This window comes from Pagrus pagrus (genome assembly GCF_965226575.1).
Source record: "Pagrus pagrus genome assembly, chromosome: 21".
Classification (NCBI taxonomy): Eukaryota; Metazoa; Chordata; class Actinopteri; order Spariformes; family Sparidae; genus Pagrus; species Pagrus pagrus.
Genome location: NC_140208.1, coordinates 9264207 through 9286538, shown reverse-complemented (window position 1 = coordinate 9286538; position 22332 = coordinate 9264207). Strand labels below are relative to the sequence as shown.

The following is a 22332-nucleotide window of genomic DNA, read 5'->3' as shown; positions in this document are numbered from 1 at the left end:
TTTTGCTGACTATAACTCTGTACTTTCAAATACATAATATTTTGAAATTAAGCACTTTATGTTTTCATAGTTCCACATTTCCTGCCTTAAATCTTATTTATGCAGCGCTATTATTAATTAGCTCTTGTCTGTTTCCTCTTGGATTCTGTGTTTATTTTCGTGAACAGAGCAGATTTATCATTGGCTCCGGACCAGCAGGATGTCTGAGTGTGTCACTGAACGTCACACCCTATTTTTATACCTGTGAACATAGGAAGTGCACAAGTCTGCACCTCTGATGCGAGTGAGTCAAGCAAGTTAACACACCTCGCTAGAACTGCGAGGCAGTGTTCACTCGCACAACGCCGGCATCTGAGGGGATCTGATTTAAAAAAAATGAATAAATAAAAAAGGTGTAAAACTCTCCCGGGTGGCAAAATGGAAATTTTGTTCAAAAATAAAAAATGCAAGATCAAAACATCATGCTCGGTTTGCCACTTTGCCTCCTCAGAGTGTGTCACTTTCTTTTTTCTTTATTTTATCAGATTTATTTTAGGGCTGTGTCTTACTGAATTTTAGAGCAGTGCTTTGGTTTTTAGCGGCAGCAAGTGAGTCACAGAAGGAAGATTTGAGACAGTGCTGAGTGGCAAACATCTTCTGTAACATGACATACTTTAAATTAAGCTGAACTTAAAAAAGAAAAATAAGCTTGCAGCACGAAAAACTTTAAATCCAACAGTGCTGACTGGCAATACAGACTTCTTTTAAAGAGCCTTGTTTGTGATTGACAGGTCACTGGGTTTCCCGGTGAAAGTAGTCTTGCAAAGACCAAAGAAAGCCTCTTGGCTTTAAGCGCAACACAGATCCACAAGTGCAGCTGAGGCTCGTGTTGGTCAGCGAGCTGCCAAGAAGAACAGAAGCAGAAGCTTAGGGCCAGTGGGTCTCGCTACATGTGACTAATGAGTTTGTTGAAACCTTTTAAAACCCCAGCGAGAGGAGCCAAATAAGCCATGTGTCCACTGACAAAGAGAAATAAAAATGAAAGACTGGACATGAAGGGTGTTTGTGTGAAGTCTTGGGGAGGTATATTATATCACAAAGCCTTTTGGTTTCACAGCAGTCACATCTGTAAATGTGTACATTGTCACATGTGTGCAGAGGTGTGATGAGCACCACGTATCGTGTGAAACCTGAGCTCTCGCCGTCCTCGTGCGGTTTTCCAGAAGAAATGGTTGTGCGAGGAGCAGTGTGGCAGGAGATGTCTACGGAGGGAAGGGATGCGTCACTGGATTAGTGCCTGAGAATCTGTCCCAGCCTCCCTCCTCCTGAGCTGCTGAGACGCCTCCAGAAGGGTACGACACTCGCTGCTCGCTTTCCCTCCACACAAGCATTCCACATGAGCCCGCCAAGCCTTACCTCCCCACCAGGATGAAGAAAGAAAAGAACGCTTTGCTGTTTCTCCTCCTGATTCACTTCAGCTTGGGTAAGGCTCTGCTTTGCTTTTTCTTTTGTATTTTTTTCTTCTTCTTTGAGTGTGGTTTAAGACTTCTTGGCTTGCTCTTATCTGGTTAATCCTCTAATACACAGAGGGCATGTCCATCTTAGCGTAGACTGCTCATGCTGCCTGCACTTCTTAGTTAGATGTGTGATTAAGTGTTTGTGTTGTGATAGTGGAAACGTAAACCCAAATATATTTATGTTTTGTGTCCATCCTCCTTTTCCTCCTCCCTGCTTTCGTTTCGTGCCCTTTCTTAGCAAGTGAGTGCCACAGTTGTCACTTAATTACAGACGCATTTCTATTAGAAATGATACAAAAATAGTGTTATTTTTCAGTTTTTACAGCTGATTGAGTAGCTTACCAATAGTTTGTCATTACTGTACAATTTCTGAAGCACATTTTTTTTTTGTTTTCCCATAAAGGACAATCAGACTATGCTCCATATTTTTACGATAATGGACCCAGCAGTACAAACGGAAATATGGCCTTGTTCAGCATCTCCGAGGATACACCAGTCGGTAAGTCACGCGCGCAATCTAACGATGACTCTGACTGTCACAGATCTGGTCGATTCCAGTGCGAGATGACACTGCTTAGGTGTTTGTTTCACACGCGTACAGTATGTGTAACGATGAAATCATCACACTGGTGTTGAAGCTCCAGCTAATCACTGTAATACCTTTTGGATTGTGACGCACATCAAGACTTACGGAAAGAAAACAATAAGGGCGGTGGCTCATCTGATCTGATTATTAAAACGAGACATTCACACTGAATAGTAAACAAATGAAACAAAAAGAAATTGTGCATATCTTTTGCCTCACAGGGACACAGGTATACATCCTGAATGGTACAGATCCAGAGGGAGATCCTGTGCGATACGGTCTGTCTTTTGAACAGAGCTCCAAAGAATATTTCAGGGTGGACTCCAAATCAGGAAACGTGACTCTGGTTCAGGAGCTCGACAGAGAGGTGAGCCTGTCGATGACACTCTTATTTTGAAAAAAACCTGCTGTAAATCTGCCACCAGCGTGGCTCAAAGTGACATTTATGTTTTCTTTGTAGAAACAAGCTGAAATCTCAGTGACTGTGAGCATAACGGACGGTCGCAATAAAGTAAGTTTTTACTGTTTATGTGGCATATTTGTGTTTCTTGTATTTATGTTGTTTATCAGTTTTTTTAACGACAGGAACAAAACCTGAAGGAATTGTAACATCTAATTGAAACGCAACCGATGCAATGCATTTAGGGCTTCTAGTCGAGGTTTGATTTTCAGTCCTTGTCCCTAGGGTCCCAAAAAGGAATGAAAGAAACTGTAAAACTTGTACGCTATATAAAACGTTTAACTCGGTGTTCATAGATTTGACCATTTTAATCCATAGTTTTTCCTGGATATTGAAAGCTTTGAGATGAGTTAATGTTTTTATTTCTGATTGCAGGCTTTTCCAAATCTGTAGGCCTTTAACTGTAAAAGAGAGCCGACTGATTGCTGTCTTGTGCTTTATATGTTATTGTCATCAATCCACTGCATTAATCAAACCATTTCTATTGGATGCATACAGCGTCTTATTTTGAAACAAAAAAAAGCTCCGGTAGGTTGAAACTTAGTGTTTGAAAGCTTGAAATCTACTTTAAAGTATTTTGTAAGATTAAAGCTAAATTTTGAAGGCTTGCATAATGGCTGAGCCTCCTATTCTTTAATGTTATTTTGCAGTTGTGACTATAACACCACAGTCTATCTGTGGATTAAAACAAAAATCAGTGAGTGTATAGAAAAAGAGAAAACAGACATATATATGTGAACAAGATACAGTATATCTAGTCCCCTGAAATAAGTACAGTGTCAGAAGGTAAACAGCAGCAGCAACCTTGCAAAACTTACTTGTGCTTGAAAAATAAGGTAATTAAGTATATAAAATTATATTTTTCTGATCACTTTTAGTTAATTATTCTCTTTGAAAAAAGATAAAGCCTTTAAATAAATCCCAGTTGGTACAATTTGTATTTGTGGTTGAGAGGTTGTTTCCTTGTTGCTTTCAGGTTGTTGAGACCGTGCGAGTGTTTGTCACTGATGCCAACGATGAACCACCTGAATTTCAAAACCTGCCATTCATCATCGACATCCCAGAGGTACAGTACACAGAATAAATACCCCCATACAACGACATATGATAAATCCTTTTTTATAGGTCTTCCTGTGCCACTATCAAATAACTGGGAATAAAGTGAGATCTCTTGTCTCTTCATTAGGATACGGCTCCAGGAAGTAGCATCTACAGAGTCCAAGCAACGGATAAAGACATGGGCTCAGGTGGCAGCGTCTCATATTATCTACAGGTAACCTTAAAGCTTCGTTTTTATGCAGATGATGCACAGTTGTGACCATGACAACTCGAAAGCTCTGAGTGTCGGATAGAAAATCCTTTTCGCAACTTAATTACAACAAAGCTGCTCAAGGCTGTTCTACCATGAAATTTCAGGAGCACATAAGCACTTGTGCACTTACTTTAACTCAGGTGAAAAGAGTTATCCAGACATGTCTCAAATTTGTTATACTGTACGTCTAAAACCAAATACGTCCTCAGATGTGACTTGTGCTTTTATTTTGTCTTGCTCTATCTTTACTCTGGGATTAGGTGGGAAAATCTCTTTCCGAAAATGTAGCAGCCAGGATTTACAGTAACACGTGCCTGCATAAGCGACGCAGAGTAACCTAGGCTAAAATATTTAAAGCTATTCTAGTCTCCTCGCACATGGCCGCCAGCTGAATTGATTTCATTAATCACACATCGAGCTGTAAATAGCTTGGCTTCAGACAATATCTGATTTCTTTACTCCTACACCCTGAAGTGCAGCCTGCCAACAAGTTTATCCTCTCAGGTCCCAAAACCTTATTTAAAAACGTTCTTTTTTTATAATTAATTACTATTTTTCTCCTTTCACTGTTTCACACTATTTTTTTCTGATGCTCTTCTATTATCTTTGATTCAATTTCCTTCATTTTCACTCCGACAACCGCACCATTATTATCTAACAGAGATAACTGGCTAGGTGTTGCCCTAACATTCGGGGGTAAGACCAGAGGTCGGGCTGACATCATGAGAGCTGTGCTGCCATGTGGAGGGAGGAAAAGGGCATTCGAGTGATGGGACAGTGTGTTGAGGGAAAGATTAATCTCATACCAGAGAGCAGTCTGGAAATGGTGTTGCTTTAGTGGATTAAATTTCAATTACATTTGAGCAAGGCACTGAGGGCTTAATAGGGGCTTATGTTTGGTCGGGGCCAACAGCTGACAGCACGGTAGTTGTTACTGTTCATGTGTCAAAAACTATCCTGATGGAAGTCTGTTGAAAAATGTCAAGGTTGGTCAGGAGTCAATACTGATAAGAAGGGCCTTTAAAATAAACTTGATTGCTAAATTCAAGTTTAAATAAAAATGTGTGTTAACTGTGACTGTTTATACATTATCAGACGTCACCGTTTGCCAAGTTCACCATCGATGGGCACAGCGGTATCCTCAGAGTCAAACCTGGTGAATATTTGGACTACGAGACCACGCCCACCCACTTTGTGACAGTGGTTGCAAAGGTGACCTTTGGTTTTTCTTCTCAGGTGTCCTTGACCCGCAGGTTTCTTCATCATTAACAAGTTTCAGATTAATCCATGTTGTGGTTTTTTAACATTCAAATCATGTATTGTCGTGATTTAATATCAGTAATCCTAACAGCCAAGAGCTGTTTCTCCCAGAGCATTGCGTTTGACACGTTTATTCTGGTCGTCTTACAAGTAAAAAATCTGTGAGGAAAGTTTTTAATTGGCTGAAATCAACTTCTCCACCATTTTGCACATAAAACAAGGAAGCAGGAAAACAAGGCAGCAGGAGTATTCAGATCCTTTACTTAAATAAAAGCACTAATAACACACGGTAAAAAATATTAGTAAAAGTAAGAGTATAATCAGGAAAAGAAGTATACAAAGTAAAACTACTCAATGTGGAAAAATGTCCCCTGTGACTGCTGTAGTATCAAATTTTGCATGATTAGATTATTTGTGGTGTATTAATGTAAAAGCAGGTTTTTACTGTTTAGTTGAGGTGGAGCTCATTTTGCACTATTTTCTATACGACGTCAACTAATAATTGTTTTCATTATGTTTTAAACTGCTGATTATTTTTTTCCCCCATCAATCGATTAATTGATTGGTTTCTAAATCCTCTTAAAAATAAAAAGTTTCTCCACAATTACCCAGAGACCAAAGAAACACCTTCGCTATCCTCGTTTTTTTCCCAACCAACATAATTATTGTAAAAGCATTAAAATTAAACGTGCAATTTTCACCTCTGAAATGTATTGTACACTGTAGAAATATGACAAAGTGCTATATCTCAAAATTACCAAGTAAAGTAGACTTATAATTATAAGTTGTTAAAACTTTTTAGCTCGTACAACTTTAATTTGATAGTCTATTGTTCTGAGGTAATCGGCTTCTTGACTTTTTAAAAGTAAAAGTCAAATTTTAAAATTCACGGTGTTATGTGAATAAATGTACTTAGTTACATTCCATCACTGGTCGTGAATACGTTTTCTGAACGCCAACACACTGCTGAATCTTCACAGTCTCTGTGTGTGTAATCCTTCAATTGTCAGTAATTGGATGAAGGAGAGGGCTAGTTTGTTATTCTCGCCTCAGCCCTGAGTGTCTGTGGAATAACAAACAGCACATGCAGCTTCTTACTGAAGCATAATAACATCATTAACATCGCCCTGCATATGAAATTACGGATTCCACCCTTCCTAATTAGACTGGATTTGCCATGCTAAGTGTGGATTAAGAGGTTTACATCCCAGTTTTAAACAGACATGCAACCAATAATTCTGATATAATCTTATTAAACCACCTAATTTAGTTTTATTTTGTAATATTATTTATGTCGTTAACAGAAACCAAACCCATCAAACCATTTTAGGCTAATGGGAGGCCTATTATTTAGCTTGTTAAAATGGGAAATGTACTCACTAGTAGTACTACGATTAGTCCATTCATTCCTATGGGAACATATGATCTCCGATGTGCTTGTGAAACTCCTCTTTCCGTTTTTCTTTCTTTACGGTCTGGAGTACGCCCCAAATACGTTGAAAATGTGTCACTTTTACGGCAGATTGCGGACAGGCCGTATGCACTGTGTGCCACGGGAAGTTAGCAGAAACAAATTATCTAAAAAAAACTAACTGACAGCATTTGTACATTTGTTTTTAGCAAAAAGTTTGATGCCCTATTTAGCTAACATTGATAGCATGCTAGCTGCGTAACTTATAGGTTGCATGCGTAACATTAGTGGTTCATACATTGTTTAGAAATACATCGCCTTGTGTTGAACACTACAGGCACACGTCTGTAATCATAGTGACACGAAGCAAAACTGTGTGGGATTGTCTTCATTTTTAATGGATAAAAGCATCATCTAGATAAAAATGTATATCTATAAACACTAAAACACGTTCTAACTCTGCCTGTCTGCTCGTTTGCTCAGGACGGAGGTGGAAAGTACAAGGGGAAGCACCAGGTGTTGACCTCCACAGCCACCATAACAGTCAATGTAATTGACTCCCAGGACATGCCCCCATCCTTCATAGGAACTCCTTACTTTGGCTACGTCTACGAGGTGTCAGTTCCTGTAAGTCCTCCTCTTATTCCTCACACACCAGTAAAGGTGATCGACCATTAAGAAAATTAATTCTGCTCTTTTTTCTTCCAGGGCTCTGAAATATTCACTGTGTACGCTAAAGATGGAGACCAAGGCAACCCTAACTCAATACATTACTCCATTATGAATGGTAAGAACAATACATCCTTGGGTAACACTATCAGATTTGCTCTTTTCAGCCACGTTTAAAACATTTCTTTTATCACCACCATTTCAGGTAGCGATGGTGTGTTTGAAATAAATAGCACCAGCGGATGCATCACCCTGACAACTTATCCATCTCTGCTGAAAAACGAGTTATATGAAGTTAAAGTCAAGGTGATCTTTTATTTCTTTGAGATTCCCTCCAGTTGATTTAATCCACGTTTATTCCTACATATGTTGATGACTATCATTTTCAAACCCAGGCGTCTGAGATAGGACCGGACGATAAGCTACTCGACTACGACATCACCATAGTGACGGTCCGGGTGGTGGATCTCAACAACCATCCTCCGACCTTTTACGGAGAGAACGGCCCACAGAGCAAGTTTGAGGTCACCATGTACGAGCATCCTCCTGCAGGGGAGATCCTCCGAGGCTTTAAGATCACCGTCAATGACTCCGATCAGGTAGATTTATTCCCAAATTTCCCTCCTGTCTCATTGATCTCTTCCCATTGTTTACTTGAGCTACCTGTCAAAATTGTCACAAAGGCCGGTGCTCTTATGACAAAAAATGTTTCCTTCACGTTGATCCGCTGCTGACAGATACACTAATACCTCTGTGTACAATGTTACATAAATATCTGCCTCAAAGCATGTGCAGTTATGCAACACCATTAAAAAATGTTCATGAAATCTGTTCATTAATTCAAAATAAAATGTTATTCATTATGCCATCACTCTCTCCACCCTGCCTCGGTGACTCATGTAACATTATCTGCCAGATTTTTCAAAACAAAAACAAACAAGGTTTGCTGAAAGTTATCTTGAGTCAGATGAACCTTCAGTTTTCTTGTTTTTCCGAGCAGCTATATTCTTACTCACCTGACAGATTCACAGTTTCTGAATCCTGGTGTTTATTTCTCTTCGCAGGGTGCGAACGCTAAATTTAAACTGAGACTCGTGGGGCCGAGTCGAGTGCTGCGAGTGGTTCCCCAGACGGTGCTCAATGAAGCGCAGGTCACCATCATTGTGGAGGACACATCTGGCATCGACTATGAAAAGGGACCAACACTTTCTTTTAAGGTTGGATTTCAAATATCACTAAATTATTATGTGTGAGTGTGAGTATTTTGACACCAAAATGTAATCTAAGGCTGCAACTAATTTATATCTTCACCTAGTTAGTCTCTTATTGCTTAGTCTTCACACTGGACAATAAAAAACAACACTAACAGCTTTTGTCTTCAGTGGGAAAGGGTACAGTCGGCATTCATTCTCGGGTCAAGTGACTCTGCAGTACTCATCTGATATAATCAGATTACAATGATATTAAACTGAGTTTTATAACTTATAAGTAGAAAATGCTCATATTTAAGATACTGGAACTTATAAATGTTCAAACTAAGATATCTAAACAACTATTGAATGGATTGTCATTACATTTTGTAGGCTTCATAGTCCCCAGAGGATGAATCCCTCTGACTCTTCCTCAAGCTCCACCAGCAGGTTGACATTAGATATTCAGAGAGAAATGTCTCGACTACTGCTGAAAGCAATTTCCATGAAGTTTTGTGCAGACATTCTTTGTCTTTGTGAATTTTGGGGATCCCATAACTTTCCTTCCAGTGCTCTCATCAGGTCTTTGTACTTATTTCTTATTTCTTATTATCAATTCACCACTTCATCACAACAACTGCTAAAACTAACAAACAAATTATGAAATCTAAAAGTTTGGTTTTCTGTTTGAGGATGTTGTTTGGTTTCAGCTTTCATTTCATCACTCTTTGCGTGTGACTTTGCAGCTGCTGGCGGTGGAGATCGACACTCCGGAGAGGTTCAGTGCCGTGGCCGACATCGTGATCAACCTGCTGGACACAAACGACAACGTCCCCAAATTCACGTCCGAGTATTACATCGCCCGGGTCCCTGAGAACTCTGCCGGAGGCTCCAGCGTTGTGTCTGTAACGGTGAGTCAGTCGAGATTAAACTGTGCTATAACCCGACCAAAGTGATTACATAATCCATCAATCCTCCAATAAATGCATATTACTCTTTGCAGTTCATTAGATGAAAGCCAGACAAAAAAAGGTCATCAGCGGTCTCTGGCTTCGTTTTGTTGGTCCTGGTTATGGAAATCATGTCTCTGTGTGGCATACGCTCCATGTTACACCTCAGGCAGGGGTTTTATTATTAGAAATATCAGCACATGCGTCTCTTATTTTCCATTATAAGGGATTTATCCTGCATCAAGGCAACATATCGAAACCGGGCAGTGTGGAGTATAAAGCTTAATTTTGCCCCAAGGTTAATCATCCTGACCTATACCTCCATCCCCCTTTCACCACAGGATGAGACTTATAGCCTGCCCCACCCACTGTACATGAGCTTAAGACCCTAGCTGGTGATCCTCCCAGTAAAAACATCTGAATAGACAACCTTCAGTAACCTTGGTTGAGCTTTTCACTCCCCAATGTAACTATACTGAATTCAATTTATCCGATTAGCTCACAAAGTGTCTATTTTTTCACACTTTATTGTATGTGCTATAAGCACTGAGCTTCTAATCTCTGTCCTGTTTTTTCCTCCAGGCAAATGATCCAGATTCGGGGCCTTGGGGTGAAGTCAAATACACGATTTATGGATCAGGATCAGATTTGTAAGTAAAAAGCTTCAGCTCCTGCCAGTTCATGTTTGATCTAATCGGATACTTAACTCTTGCACCTCCAGAAAACACATTTCAGAGACCACAAAGTCAGTTTAATGTGTTTAAAAAGTCAAAGCTGCTCAGGGTGTCGGGTAAACTCAGCCAGCAGGACACCGGTCTTGATTCATCTTTTGTGTCTTTGATGGAAGCGGCAAGCAGGAACCCCGTTTGATTGGCCCCTCTGCTACACAAACAGCTCGCTCTAAAATGGCTGCAAGATGCTGGCTAATCTCCTAATTGGATACGAGGGTTAAAAATAGACAGCCTGGCCCGTCTCACATAGGGAGAGCCAATTAACATGCAATGTGACAGCTGGAGCCGCAGAAACGGCAGCTTTGAAAAGCAAGGCAGCATGCAGCAGAGGAAAATGTGAGAATTTATTCCCGTCTTCAGGCAGGGACCTGAGTTAATTGTGCGAAAGTTATCAGTTTCAAGGCAACTTGTGAAATTTCACAGTGGGAAAGGAGACAGAGAAGATGGCTGAATAAACTGGCAGCAAGCCCGATGTTGAGCTAGAAAACACTCAGAAAGCACAAACCTGCGTCAGTGCAGCAGAATCATTTAAATTCATTTCTTACGTGTAAAATACTTGTGTGATTATAACATGTTTCAAGGAGAAAGGTGACACAATCTTGGTGCAAATTGTTCCCGTCATTATCCACTTTAGATCTTTGGAAAAAGGACGTGTTTAGAAACTTAGAGGATCCAGATCTTTATAAAAATGCGACAGATAATCCTACTAAATTGGTTGATGGTGGTGATGAGTGAAGAAGAGTGTGCACCTGTCATTTTGTTGAAATCAGACAATTTGTAAAAAAGAAAAAACAGGTTTGACAGTTTTATCAATTCAGCCATTTCTAGAAGGATTGAGAAGAAAATTAAGGAAAACTGCATAAAAACAAAACAAAAAAACGAGTTAAAAACTATTTATTATTTAATCCAAATATGTGCTGCACCTAACAATTAGATTTTCAAGAATTTCCAAGAACTATTCAGGCAACAACAGACTTTGGCAGCTTTAGATTTGAAGGTTTTTCCCTCTACAACGTAAAGGTGCAATAAGTAAGAACTGGCCACCTGTTGAATTCATACTCCAAACAAATATTGCATAACACCAGAGTAACTGCTAACTGCTGCTAACTGTATTCTGTTTATAGATCCATGACTGTAGCTACTGTTAGCTTGTTAGCTCAGTTAGCTGAGCAGCTAGCTGGACTACCGGGGGAGTGTTGGTGTTTACACCGCTAGCACAGGAGCTTTGGGCTGCTGGAAAAACAGATTTCAAGTCTGGGGCTAGCTTATTAGCATGCTAACTTCAGTATATCTCTGCAACACAATACATAAATGTCTTTGACATGACGTCAAAACTAATATTTCATCACGTTCTGTTTGTAATTTTAATTATTTTTGGATTGTTTTAAATCTTGCATCTTTAATGATCTCATGCTGCTACTTGAGCCAGATCTGGACCACAAATTAAGCAGTTATTCCTTGGTGTATCATGTTTTTTTATTAAATATCACTGAAATCTGTTAAGTAGTGGTTGAGTTATCAGATAGAGAAAAATTCTACGAATGAATCTGAATTTGAAAATGTACAAAAGCTGATAAGCACTTAATTTCTCAGAAAAGGCTAAATAAAGTTACATTTTAATTGGAATCAACAGGCAAACAAACAAACAAATAAATAAATACTCAGGACTAAAAACAAAACATGATTTTTGAGATAACATTAAACTGTTATGATATCGGTAATTAACTAGCTTTATTCATCCTCGGGGAGGGATCATATGTTCCCTGCAACAAAGATGGAAATCTGCTTTTTATAGTGACCTATATGTGAGTCATTTAGGGATTCACAGGATGTGGATGGTTTCACTTGTGCTGTGAACGAGTACGTCAGCGTTAGAAACACCTGCTTGGTCGATACAAAATTGACTGCTGTGTTTATGACTCATACGCTGTCTGAATCGTTCTGAACCTGCAGGTTTACCATCCACCCGTCGTCAGGCGTCATCTCCACGCAGGCCTGGACCTCCCTGGACGCAGAGGTCAGGTCTAAATACAACTTTTACGTCAAGGCTCAAGATTCGGAGGGGAAGTACAGCCTGGCTGAAGTGTTCGTCACCGTCCTCGACATGAACGACCACCCGCCAGAATTTGATGAGCAACTCCTGGAAAAGACAATGATTATTGGCACACCTGTCAGAGTAGAGGTACTGTACGCTAAAACATTTCCCCCTCGCACTGTAAATCAAGACATTAAAAATCTAGCTGAAGTCCAGAATTGCCAATATTGAAATGAAATAAAAGAAAATCGTTACAATTTAAGTTGCCATTGTTGTGAACATCATAACAAAAATCATAAATTAATGTTCTCTCGTTTTAATTTTCATGTTTTAAAACTGATCGTTACTGCCAAAACTGGAAGACAAGGAGGTGAATTCTGTATTTTCTTAGTGGCATCAAATCCAATTGACAACCTACAATGGACTGATCCTATTAACAAGTGTTACCTGTGTGTGTAACACGTGTCTAACATGGCTTATATCCTCTTGACATGCAGCCCACTTGTTGTGGAAGACATCCTCCTCCATTACCACTATTAATCCACAGCTGGAAATAGTCCTAACTTTTAACTAAAAATTATCTATTTGTGATGTAAATATTTTTGGGCATTTTAAAGATTTACATATTCATTTTACGTAACTTTTTATTTTCATTTTTAGTTGGATTTAACTGGTTTAGTTTCACTGCTTGCCGTCTTGCAGTTATTTGGCCAGTGTTGCTATGAAATTTGGGGACTGCTTTACTACAAACCCACTTGAATTTTTAATGTTTTGGGTTTTTTTTTTAACCATCTTTGCTTTCGTTGGGCTTGTTTGTGTTTGGCTGAAACGTAGTTTTCTATCCAATTCACTGTCAAAAGGCTATAAAGTTTATGCAACCATCTTCTGTTATTCTGCTACAATCTTACAGGCAGTGGATGAGGACGCAGAGTCTCCGAACAACGTCATCGAGTACTCCATCATGACAGCCGATCCCGACAACGCATTTGATATCAACGCCGACACTGGTGAGATCCTTCTGAAGCCGTACATCAAGTCCATGGAGATTGTGCAGAACATCACCAAGCAGAAGGACTGCAAGTGGTCTCTGGTGGTCCAGGCCAGGGACAGAGGCTCACCGTCCTTCAGCACAACAGCCGTGGTCAACATCGACATCACCGAGGCGGTAAGACCCGCCATGACTCGCAGCATGCTCGCAGCGCTTTCTATACCAAGCCTGAGCTTTAGGCAGCAGGAGCTGTAGATTTAAGCTGTTTAACATATGATGTAGGTATTGTTGTCATGCTACGCAGCTGCTAATCCTTGTTTCAGCCAAATTACATTTCATTGATCTTCTTTAAAGGACAATGCTGCTCATTTGTAAGCTTATTACCAAGACCCAGAGATGAATTTATCCTACTAAAAACCATTGCATTTTGTGACTTGAGGAGAGGTGCTGACAGATGTACTGTAGTTAAAAGTAGCCCTTGACACCCTACACTGAAATTTTGGATGGTGTCTGTTTCTGTGAAGCCATTCACGTCACGATCCCACCACTCCTGGCTCCAACTCCGCATCCACACACACCTCCCTTCAGAAGTAGCAGCCAAGGCGCCGCAAAAAAAGAAAAAATTAAAAATGTGTCTCTCTTTCTCCTCATCCTCTTTGTCGTATGCTCAAAAAATAACCGGCTGCCACTGCACGTCAACTTAGACGTGAAACTGTAAACGCTGACGTCGGTGGCCTTCTTGTTTACATCCACACAACAGCACGTTGCATGTGATTGGCCACATTTAAAGATAATGCCAACAGCCAATCAGGTCTTAGCAGTAAGTCCGAATTGAGCGCTAAGGTTTGCAGTGTGAGGTCAGCCTTAGAGTCATGTGCTGTAACATTCACTCCCCTTTAAGAGAAAAATATCTGAATCTTAACCTTTTAGTTGTTCCTTTTTCTTCACCATCCAACTGCTAACTTCATCTCTTTACAGATTACAATTACATTTGGTTTATTATATCTATATATAATATAGATATTATAAAAATAGCTGCGTGCCACAGAGGGAAACACTAAATATGGCGTAAAACACTGAGCTAAAGGTGCTAAAAAGCTCCATAGAGCTTCAGAGTCGGCAATAATTCCCTGTGGGCTTGTTACTATGAGTTGTTATTGAGTCAATTTTATGGAACAACATAATAAAGTTATTCTCCTGATCTAACCCTATGATACAAAGTGAATCAGTGTGCTTTCTTTAAGAGTTGGAACAAAACCTGTATTGGGTTTTTTCATAACTTAAGCTTCGTAGGAAGAGATCAAGGTGTAGGAGTTTAATGGATGGTTTTGGTCTTCTATACATTTTGGACATTAAGTTGTCTGGCAGAGAGGAATGAAAACAAATGGCTACGGCTACAGACAACACTTGTTAGTAGTATAAATTCAAGCTCTCAACAACAGCAGCATTGTCCTTTAAAGTTTTCACTCGTTTACATCGAACCATATTTGTCTGATTTGTCTGCACCTTGTCTTCATTCCTTCACAATTCGTCATAAGATGACTCTGTGCTTTCGGTGTTGTTTCTGTGTTGTGTATCGTGCATTTCAGGTCAAAGGTCGAATTGTTTCATACTTCATGGGCCTCAGCAAGCGGCCGCTGACTATTTTTGGAATTTTTTTCAGCATTGTCTTGTCCCTCATTTTACTTACAATCTGCATATCCACCATCCTGTACTGCAGCGCAGTGAAAAAGTCCCGAATCAACCCTGAGAGTAACTATATTAAAGTGGTCCGCAGGGTCAAGTGAGAGATATTTGTCTCTGGTACATTATTCAATCATGACCTTTAAAAAGATTTATATTTTTTTACTGGTAAGCTTTTGTCTGTAAAAGAGTCCTGGAGCACATTTGAAGGAATAATACTGTATGACAGCATGATAAAATAGTCTTTTCTATATTGCATTTTTTTAATTTGTGTCTCTTTTCTTTTTTTTGATTGGAAAATAATCTAAAAGCAATATTTCTTCTCATAATGTAGATTGAATTCTTACAAACCCCGTCTTCAATGATCTAAAATACTTCTCTTGAGCATGACTCATGACTATTTGGCCGTCAAAGTGACGAAGAAGCGATTGAGCCTTTTACTTTGGATTTAAACCTGGATTTGCTCACTTAATCTCCATTTTTCTCACACAAACATGCACTTCACTCCATTTCGGCCTCATGAACTGTCATCGTCCGTCAGTCACATGAGAAATCCTAATGCACCGCACTGCCAGACGCATTCCCGACAACTAGTGTTGTGCGTAGTTCTTAGCTTTGCTTCAGCAGAGGAAGACGTGTGACTGAGTGACGACTGAGCGTGAGTGTGGGAGCGTCACATTGTGTGGTAGACATGTTGTTCGGGCCTCCTCTGTCAGTGCTTTGCGCATCCATCCATCTCTCGTGCTTGCATGCTTTAGATAAATGCTGCGTTGGCACTTGGATTCAGTCCCTTGGACTTGATTTAAACTATTTTATTTGTGCTCTTTTACAGACTCCTCTCAAGGGGCCTATGGCGGCCTTTTTAATGAAAAGTAGGGACAATCCTATGAAAGCTCTAGGCATGGTCACTGTTATCATTAGCTTACTGGTAGGGGTGACAGTCTTGATCTCTACAGCTATGTACATGCGCAACTCAAAGGCAAACAGGATCACGCCGGCACGCCGCATCATTAAGAGGCGACCCAGGGACCAGCAGCCGATGTCCTGGACCTTCAGGATGCCCATTATCAGTTTCCACGACCCTGCAGATAAGTTTCTCATCGGCAACCCAGAGAACAGCCCGCAGCGGGGCACCAGCACCCCCCGGCCCAAACCTCCACCTCCCAAAGCTCCTTGTCTTCCCCCTCCACCCCCGTCTAACACACGGCCCAGTGAGAGGCCCCGGGCGGTCCCAACAATATCTGGTGCGCTGGCCTGCAAAGGCTCCAAGAAAGTGAAATCTAGTCGGCGTAAAGAGGGAAATATCAGCTCTGCTTTAGTGTCGGAGCTTAAAATGAAGCTGGAGCAGAAAATCAATGAGAGCAACAAGGGTTATTATTAACTTTATCAATCAAACGTCTTGTTTAAGATTCCTGAGGGGTGTCACCTGAGCTTCAAGTGATGATCTGGTAGGGTGGGCCTGCCTGTAGGTTGTTATAAACGTTATGAGGAGTATAACAGGAAGGTTTACAGATATTTATGTCTTAAGACGAGGCTCTACTGCATCCTCGGCTGACCTGGAGGGAGCTCGAGTCGCTGGTGCAGTCAAAGATAAATCACCACACTGCCATCTTGAGGAAGATTATCTTCACAGTAAGAAGCACCACTGTACTGTAGATTGTCCAGGGAGAGGATTACTCAGACCTACTATGTATACATAAGTTGCATAACTTCCTTGAAAAGTGTAACGTTCGCGACCCTGTAATGTTTTCAACACAAAACTAGGATTTCACCCATCAGATCCTACTAAAACAAAACGTTTCTTCCCGCTCACTGGAGCGTGCAGCTGAATGACACAGTCATGAAAAACAACACTGCTTCTTATAAAGTGCTAAAAGACCTGTGTGGTAATATTTTTACTGTGTTACATCAGCCGCCCGGAAGCTCTTTTGTATGATTACAATGTGCCACTGTAGGTTTTCACAGTAACACGAGCTAACAGAGTCGCTTTAATTTATTTGAGTGTGTTATTCTAGAAAAATGCTTTTATATAAATACCATGTGTCCATTTTAAATGTACAGTATTGTATTATTTTCTTTATTTTGAGTATATGAGAAGATATTCCCAGTTCTATCCTGCAGCAGTAAATAAACATGACGTAAAAGAAACCATCTAATAAATTAGTCATATGCTTGAGCATAGATAATTCTGTATATAACTTGCTTGTACATTTCCTCTGTAGATAAATAGTCTGTGTCGAACATTTAGAGTTCACACAGTTAATTTCCATGTTTCTCTTCAATGCCTTCAAATGTAGGCAAATAAAATTTGACTCGTTTAATTGCTGTAATACATATGTTGTATCTGACTACATCTTAACTTATAACTATCTTAAATAAGTTGAGATAAACTATATATGTTCTCTATAAATTACACTTGCCTGGTCCTTCGAAGTAACATATTTGTACCGTCTTTGTACTGTCTTGATTTTGAATAAATATTTGAAAAAGAAAAAACTGGGTCTGAGCATCATTTTGTCCAGAGGTGAGTTTAATTTAGTTTAGATTAGAACTATTTATTTGTTTGTTATGTTTTAATTGATGTATAATCTTTGTTTTCGGGAAAAACAAAGGATCTTAAACAAGTGAGAAAGGCACTCTGTGTTTTTCATGTATGCAAACAAATAAATATTAAAGATTAATATGTGAAAAATAGATGATTAATTTGAAATGTGGTGCAAAGTACACACGTAGTTTAAAGGTGCACTGTGTAGTTTTGGGGAAGAAAAGTGTAATCAGAGGAGACAGATCTTCATTGACTGTTTTTTTTATGCCTAAACAAACTAACTTTGTTTTCATTACAGAATAAACAAATTTACCTTAAATGACAACACAGTTTCACACTGTTTTACTTTGTTTATATGTGGCGGACCCTGCCACCTGTCTAGCTTCAAACAGTGTTCTGGGGACCTTATTTACCAGCTTGTTTATTTAGTTATGGAAAATAATATTCATGAGTTTGTATTATTACCTCATTAATATTGTAAATATTAACATGCTGAGTTTGAATTTATTCTCCAAAACTACACAGTGCCCCAATTCAGTCCTTCAATACACTTGAATTTCTCAATTTTTTGTAGTTTGTGTTACTTTATTCTGATAATCCAGAACATTTCAGAGGGAAATAATGAATTACCTGACAGCTACATACTGTAGCTATATGTATACCCTTCACAATGAAGCAGTGTCTAGTTGTGGTAGATTTTCATTCAAGGCCCAAAGAGGTCAAATTATTTAATGTTGCACAAAAAGAAGGTAAAGATTAGAGAAAAGTCCACAAACTCAATACTTTGATTAGTTTGTGTTTCCCCATTAAAGGATAAGCTCACCTACAAAAGAAAGTTCATTCACCTGCTCACCCTCATGCCAGTGGACAGTCACGTCACAGCAAAACAGCTGCAGTTTTCTCCTAATCAAGAACAAGAAAGCAACATAAACTGGCTCCATAGAGCTCATCTGGCGTAATCCAAGTCTCCAGAAGCCCTGGGATTCCAGATTGATTTATAAAGATGTTACATACGTACACACTCGACCCACAGTTAAGCACAGTTGTGCTAATGCTTTTAGCTTAGCAACCACAGTGAAGATTTGGCTTCAAAGAGGGTGTAAATGACGTCTTCACTGCTTAATTCATTACATAATCATCTTTATATTCTTTATATAATCGTATTTAACAACTAATCACCACCTTTTCATTTATCTGTTAAAATATCTAAGAAATGTTTAAGTACAATGGATGCAGTGATTCCACTACAAGTGTAAACTGACTGAACTCATCATTTATGTAACACTAAAACTCATTTTCATCATATCTAAACAGCATTTTACTAGATAATAAGGAGGCGATGAATGTTTTCAATTGGGCTGAAGAAACAAATTGAAATTGTACGCATACCCGCTGCTTGTCAGACACAGTGAGCTCAGAGCTGTCATTAAATGGAAATATCATGTTCTGCTGACTAGGATTCAGATAGAAAATCACTTTAATCTGCTTACGAGTGTATGTATAAATGCACGGGAAAACACCGCTTATGCAACAAATCCCCTGAGTGATTGTGCTAAAAAATCAGAGTATGTCTCAGCATTTGTCTTTGACTCCCCTTTAATCCACAACAAACAGCATTTCATTCCCTCACACGATCTGCATTCTGTCAAAGAGAAACAATAGAAAATATATATGTATTTATTTTTACATCAAGGGATTAAATGAAATGCGAAAGTCGTTTTTGCACTCGGTATCAAACAGTAAGAAAAAAAACCTGAAAGAAATATCAAATATATTTTAACAAAAACCTTTTTGTACATGTATATTAACACAGATAATTGCAAACTCCTTACAGTAAGGATTAAAGGCGTCTCCACTTGGAGGTGATAGCTCGGGATATACAGCATATTTACAGAATATATTCAAAATAGCCCCAGTTTGTCCCTCTCATGTAATAGTGTTACATTTGAGTCACAGAGTGAATCAGCAAGAATCTGAGTTTCCCAGAAAACCTAGAAGATCATTTGACAAAATGTGTCAATGTTCGAAACATATTTCAAGAATCCTAAATGATCATCTGGGTCTCTTTGCTGTACTATTTAAAAAATTGTCCTGTTTCTTCAGTTGTGATTCTTTCTTAATCCAAACAAAGACTGAACTGACACGCTCAACCCAAATCACCAGAATAAATGTTACACCTATGTACATTGATGCAAACCACTGAATACTTAAGTGCTCATGAACTGGTTAAGTTTAGGCACAAAAAAAATGCTTGGTTAGGGTTAGGAAATCATCATGGTTTGTCTTAAAAGTCCAGTTTTGGTCACCACAAACAAGGCTGGAAATGTCCTAAGGTCTCCTTAAAAATATGAAATGATTTCACACTTAAAAATGCTGAAATGCAGATGCTTATACTTGTTGTATTGATTTCACTTTCCATTATTTTATATGTTCAAACAAACTGATAGGTTGATATTTTTCTTATGTTGGACAAAAAGAGCACGCAGATGTGTAATTTTGACACAATCTTTGGAAACTGGTCAAACATCTCGACATCAATTGTGCAGTGGACTAATTACTTTTTCATCCGGATGGTCAGACGAGTCTCTGAAGAGTCAGGAGATACCTTCATAACAGCATTCATTTTGTTGAAAAACCCTCTGTTTTCAAGGATCAGGTATTCATTTTTTGGAGAACTGAATGGTTAGCTCTGTGACTGAAATGTAAAGATAAACTGGGGCTTTAGTGAAAATATTAGACATTATTTATAAATTGACATGTAGGTACATTTCTTGACTTTGCTGCTAGTACAGATGAGCTGCACTTCCTCCTTTGCACCGATCCTCAGACTTCCGCCTCTTTTTTGGCTTCTCCTCCGAGTCTTTGCACAGGCCTTCCTCGCTGGTTGCCTGCAGGCTGTCGAAGGTGCCCTGCCTCTCCGTCCCCTGCATGTTCTCTCCGTGCCGCATGCGCTTCTTCCACAGATCCATACAGCTATCAAAGCAGCTGAACCTGGCCTCCGTGGTGCAGGCGTACATGCCGGCCGGCACTGCCAGCACCATGGCGCACACTATGACGATAATGTGGATGAGCCTCTCTCTTTGCTCCATCTCGCTGATGTCGCTCCCCGTCACAAACACGATGCACTGGCCCTCCCTCGGTGGATGATTCTTTAGGGTCACGCAGACCTCGTATTTGGTGACAGGAAGCAGGTCGGTGATGGAGTAGCTGTTGATGCCGGGGCCGATGTAGGTCATCTCCTTTTTGGGTGAATCGTATTTGCCAAAGTGGATGGTGAACCAGGTTTCCGCTGGGTTGTTTGTTGCTGCGTGCCACTCCAGGGTGATACCGTAAACTGTCTGCTTAGCGATGCGGATGTCGATGTAGGTATTCTCATCGGGTGACAACATCGGGACAGGCGGAGGGAGAGAATAGGAGGAACTGAAGGAGCTGATGTTGACCGAGATGCTGACAGAGGAGTTGCCGATGAAGTTGTTGGCCATGCAGGTGTAGAGTCCTCGGTCTGCCAGTTGGAGAGAAGGGATCACCAGCTGGGATGAGATGGTCTCCTCATTTATTTGAGTCTCTTTAGCTGCAAGAGAAGACAGGATGTCAGGGCAAATCCGAGGTTTATTTACATCTGATAAAGACATGGCACAGTAACCCTAAAGAGGGCATTGTACTGTACTCATGAAGCAGATGCAGCCTGAGGGTTCGACATATACCACGCTAAGTGCTCCCGGAGCAGGTTCACAACAGTTTAATGGATGGTAGTAATAAAAAAAAAAAATCTTACCAGCAAATCCTCTTATAATCTTCAAACTGTACAGCCACTGAATGGTCGGGCCCGGCCTGGCCTTGACTAAGCATGTGAGTGTTGCATTTGCTCCAAGAGGTAAAGTGATGTTAGTCTCTGGGGCAGAGGCCACCGGCTTCATGCATGTTTTCAACTGGATCTCGTGGAAGAACTTGTCAGCTTTGGAGGCGGGGCCCGAGCACTTCAGATAAGAGTTCATCAGAATGATGGGAGGGCCGACTGTCCGGATGAACTCGACAAAGCCTTTGAGGCGACAATCGCACAACCAGGGGTTATCGTGCAGCGCCAGAACCACATTGGAGACCAGTCCTTCTTTCCCCCACGATTTCTCTGCCGATTGGTAAAGAGGCCAGTTAGTGAAGACATCTTTTGATATGACACTAAGCTGGTTGAAGGATAGATCTAAGTAGGTCAGTGCAGGTAAGTGCCTGAGAGCGTGCTCAGGCAGGACATCCAGGCGATTGTGCTTGAGGTCCAGAATCTTAAGTTTCGGGGTGTCCTGAAACGCGGCCCACGGTACCGACGTCAACTTGTTCCCTTGTAGCCTGAGCTCAGTGAGGTTAGCCAGCCCCTCCAGGCTTTTGATGTTCATCAGGGTGATCTCATTGAAATTCAACCAGAGGAACTCCAAGGCACTAACTTTAGAGAAAGATCCTCGCGGTAACTCAGTCAGGTGGCAGTTCTCAATTCGGATTTTCGTGAAATTGTGTGGGACGTCCTCTGGGATTTGTCCCATGGAGGTTTCCATACATACTAAAGACCTAGAACAAGAAGGCGGGATCTGTTTAGACAAAATAATATTTTATCTTCCCAGCTACTTATCTACGTGGACCATTTGCACAAGTTTTTGGACAGTGCTTGTGTTTAGGTTTTAGAAAAAATTGGTTAGCAGGTTACAGATTCACGGTCGAACACATAACCTACTTAAAAGAGTTTGTATCTTCTCAGTGAACACTTACCTTCCCAAGTTATCATCTGTGCAGGAGCAACCGATCGGACAAGTCGATGATCCAGGGGTGATGAGATAAAATGCCAAAGCGACACGTAAAGCGATATTAAAGGTGTCCATATTCCTGGAGGAGCTTGTGAAATAGGCCTGTGAGAGCTGGACGAGCCCATGGGCTGCGTGGGACAAAGCCTATTACCTTAATCCTCTTTGACGTAATGCTTAAGACACCAAGTGACATGAGACACACATAGGTAAGGCGTATTTATAGCAG

At 40.2% G+C, this 22332-nt stretch overlaps 2 protein-coding genes across 3 annotated transcripts; one reads left to right on the top strand and one right to left on the bottom strand.

Moving 5' to 3' along the window:
- Positions 1 to 1117: 1117 nt before the first annotated feature.
- LOC311249950 (cadherin-related family member 1a) lies at positions 1118 to 17254 on the top strand. 2 transcript variants are annotated; one of them, XM_084341399.1, is made up of 17 exons: positions 1118 to 1462; positions 1900 to 1995; positions 2304 to 2449; positions 2543 to 2593; positions 3519 to 3608; positions 3729 to 3815; positions 4950 to 5066; positions 7009 to 7152; positions 7234 to 7312; positions 7400 to 7500; positions 7590 to 7793; positions 8259 to 8411; positions 9131 to 9295; positions 9917 to 9984; positions 12019 to 12247; positions 13011 to 13265; positions 14678 to 15136. In XM_084341399.1, the coding sequence occupies exons 1-17, from the start codon at positions 1408 to 1410 to the stop codon at positions 14873 to 14875; spliced, it is 2238 nt and encodes a 745-aa protein (XP_084197525.1). In that variant the 5' UTR covers positions 1118 to 1407; the 3' UTR covers positions 14876 to 15136. The 2 variants fall into 2 exon arrangements, with proteins under 2 accessions (XP_084197525.1, XP_084197524.1); XM_084341398.1 differs by lacking the exon at positions 14678 to 15136 and adding an exon at positions 15604 to 17254 and having other exon boundaries at positions 1119 to 1462.
- Positions 17255 to 20099: 2845 nt separating this feature from the next.
- On the bottom strand, positions 20100 to 22181 carry LOC311249963 (leucine-rich repeat, immunoglobulin-like domain and transmembrane domain-containing protein 2; the record flags this gene model as incomplete). The annotated part of the gene is made up of 3 exons (XM_084341417.1): positions 20100 to 20887; positions 21092 to 21873; positions 22072 to 22181. 3 exons carry the CDS (start codon positions 22179 to 22181, stop codon positions 20100 to 20102), a joined length of 1680 nt encoding a protein of 559 aa, XP_084197543.1.
- Between the last annotated feature and the right edge of the window lie 151 nt (positions 22182 to 22332).

Coding starts and splice junctions, on each gene's coding strand:
- LOC311249950 (XM_084341398.1), top strand. CDS start 1,408: ATGAAGAAAGAAAAGAACGCTTTGCTGTTTCTCCTCCTGATTCACTTC. Junction 3,816..4,949: donor GCGTCTCATATTATCTACAG/GTAACCTTAAAG, acceptor ATACATTATCAG/ACGTCACCGTTTGCCAAGTT. Junction 7,313..7,399: donor ACATTACTCCATTATGAATG/GTAAGAACAATA, acceptor CCACCATTTCAG/GTAGCGATGGTGTGTTTGAA.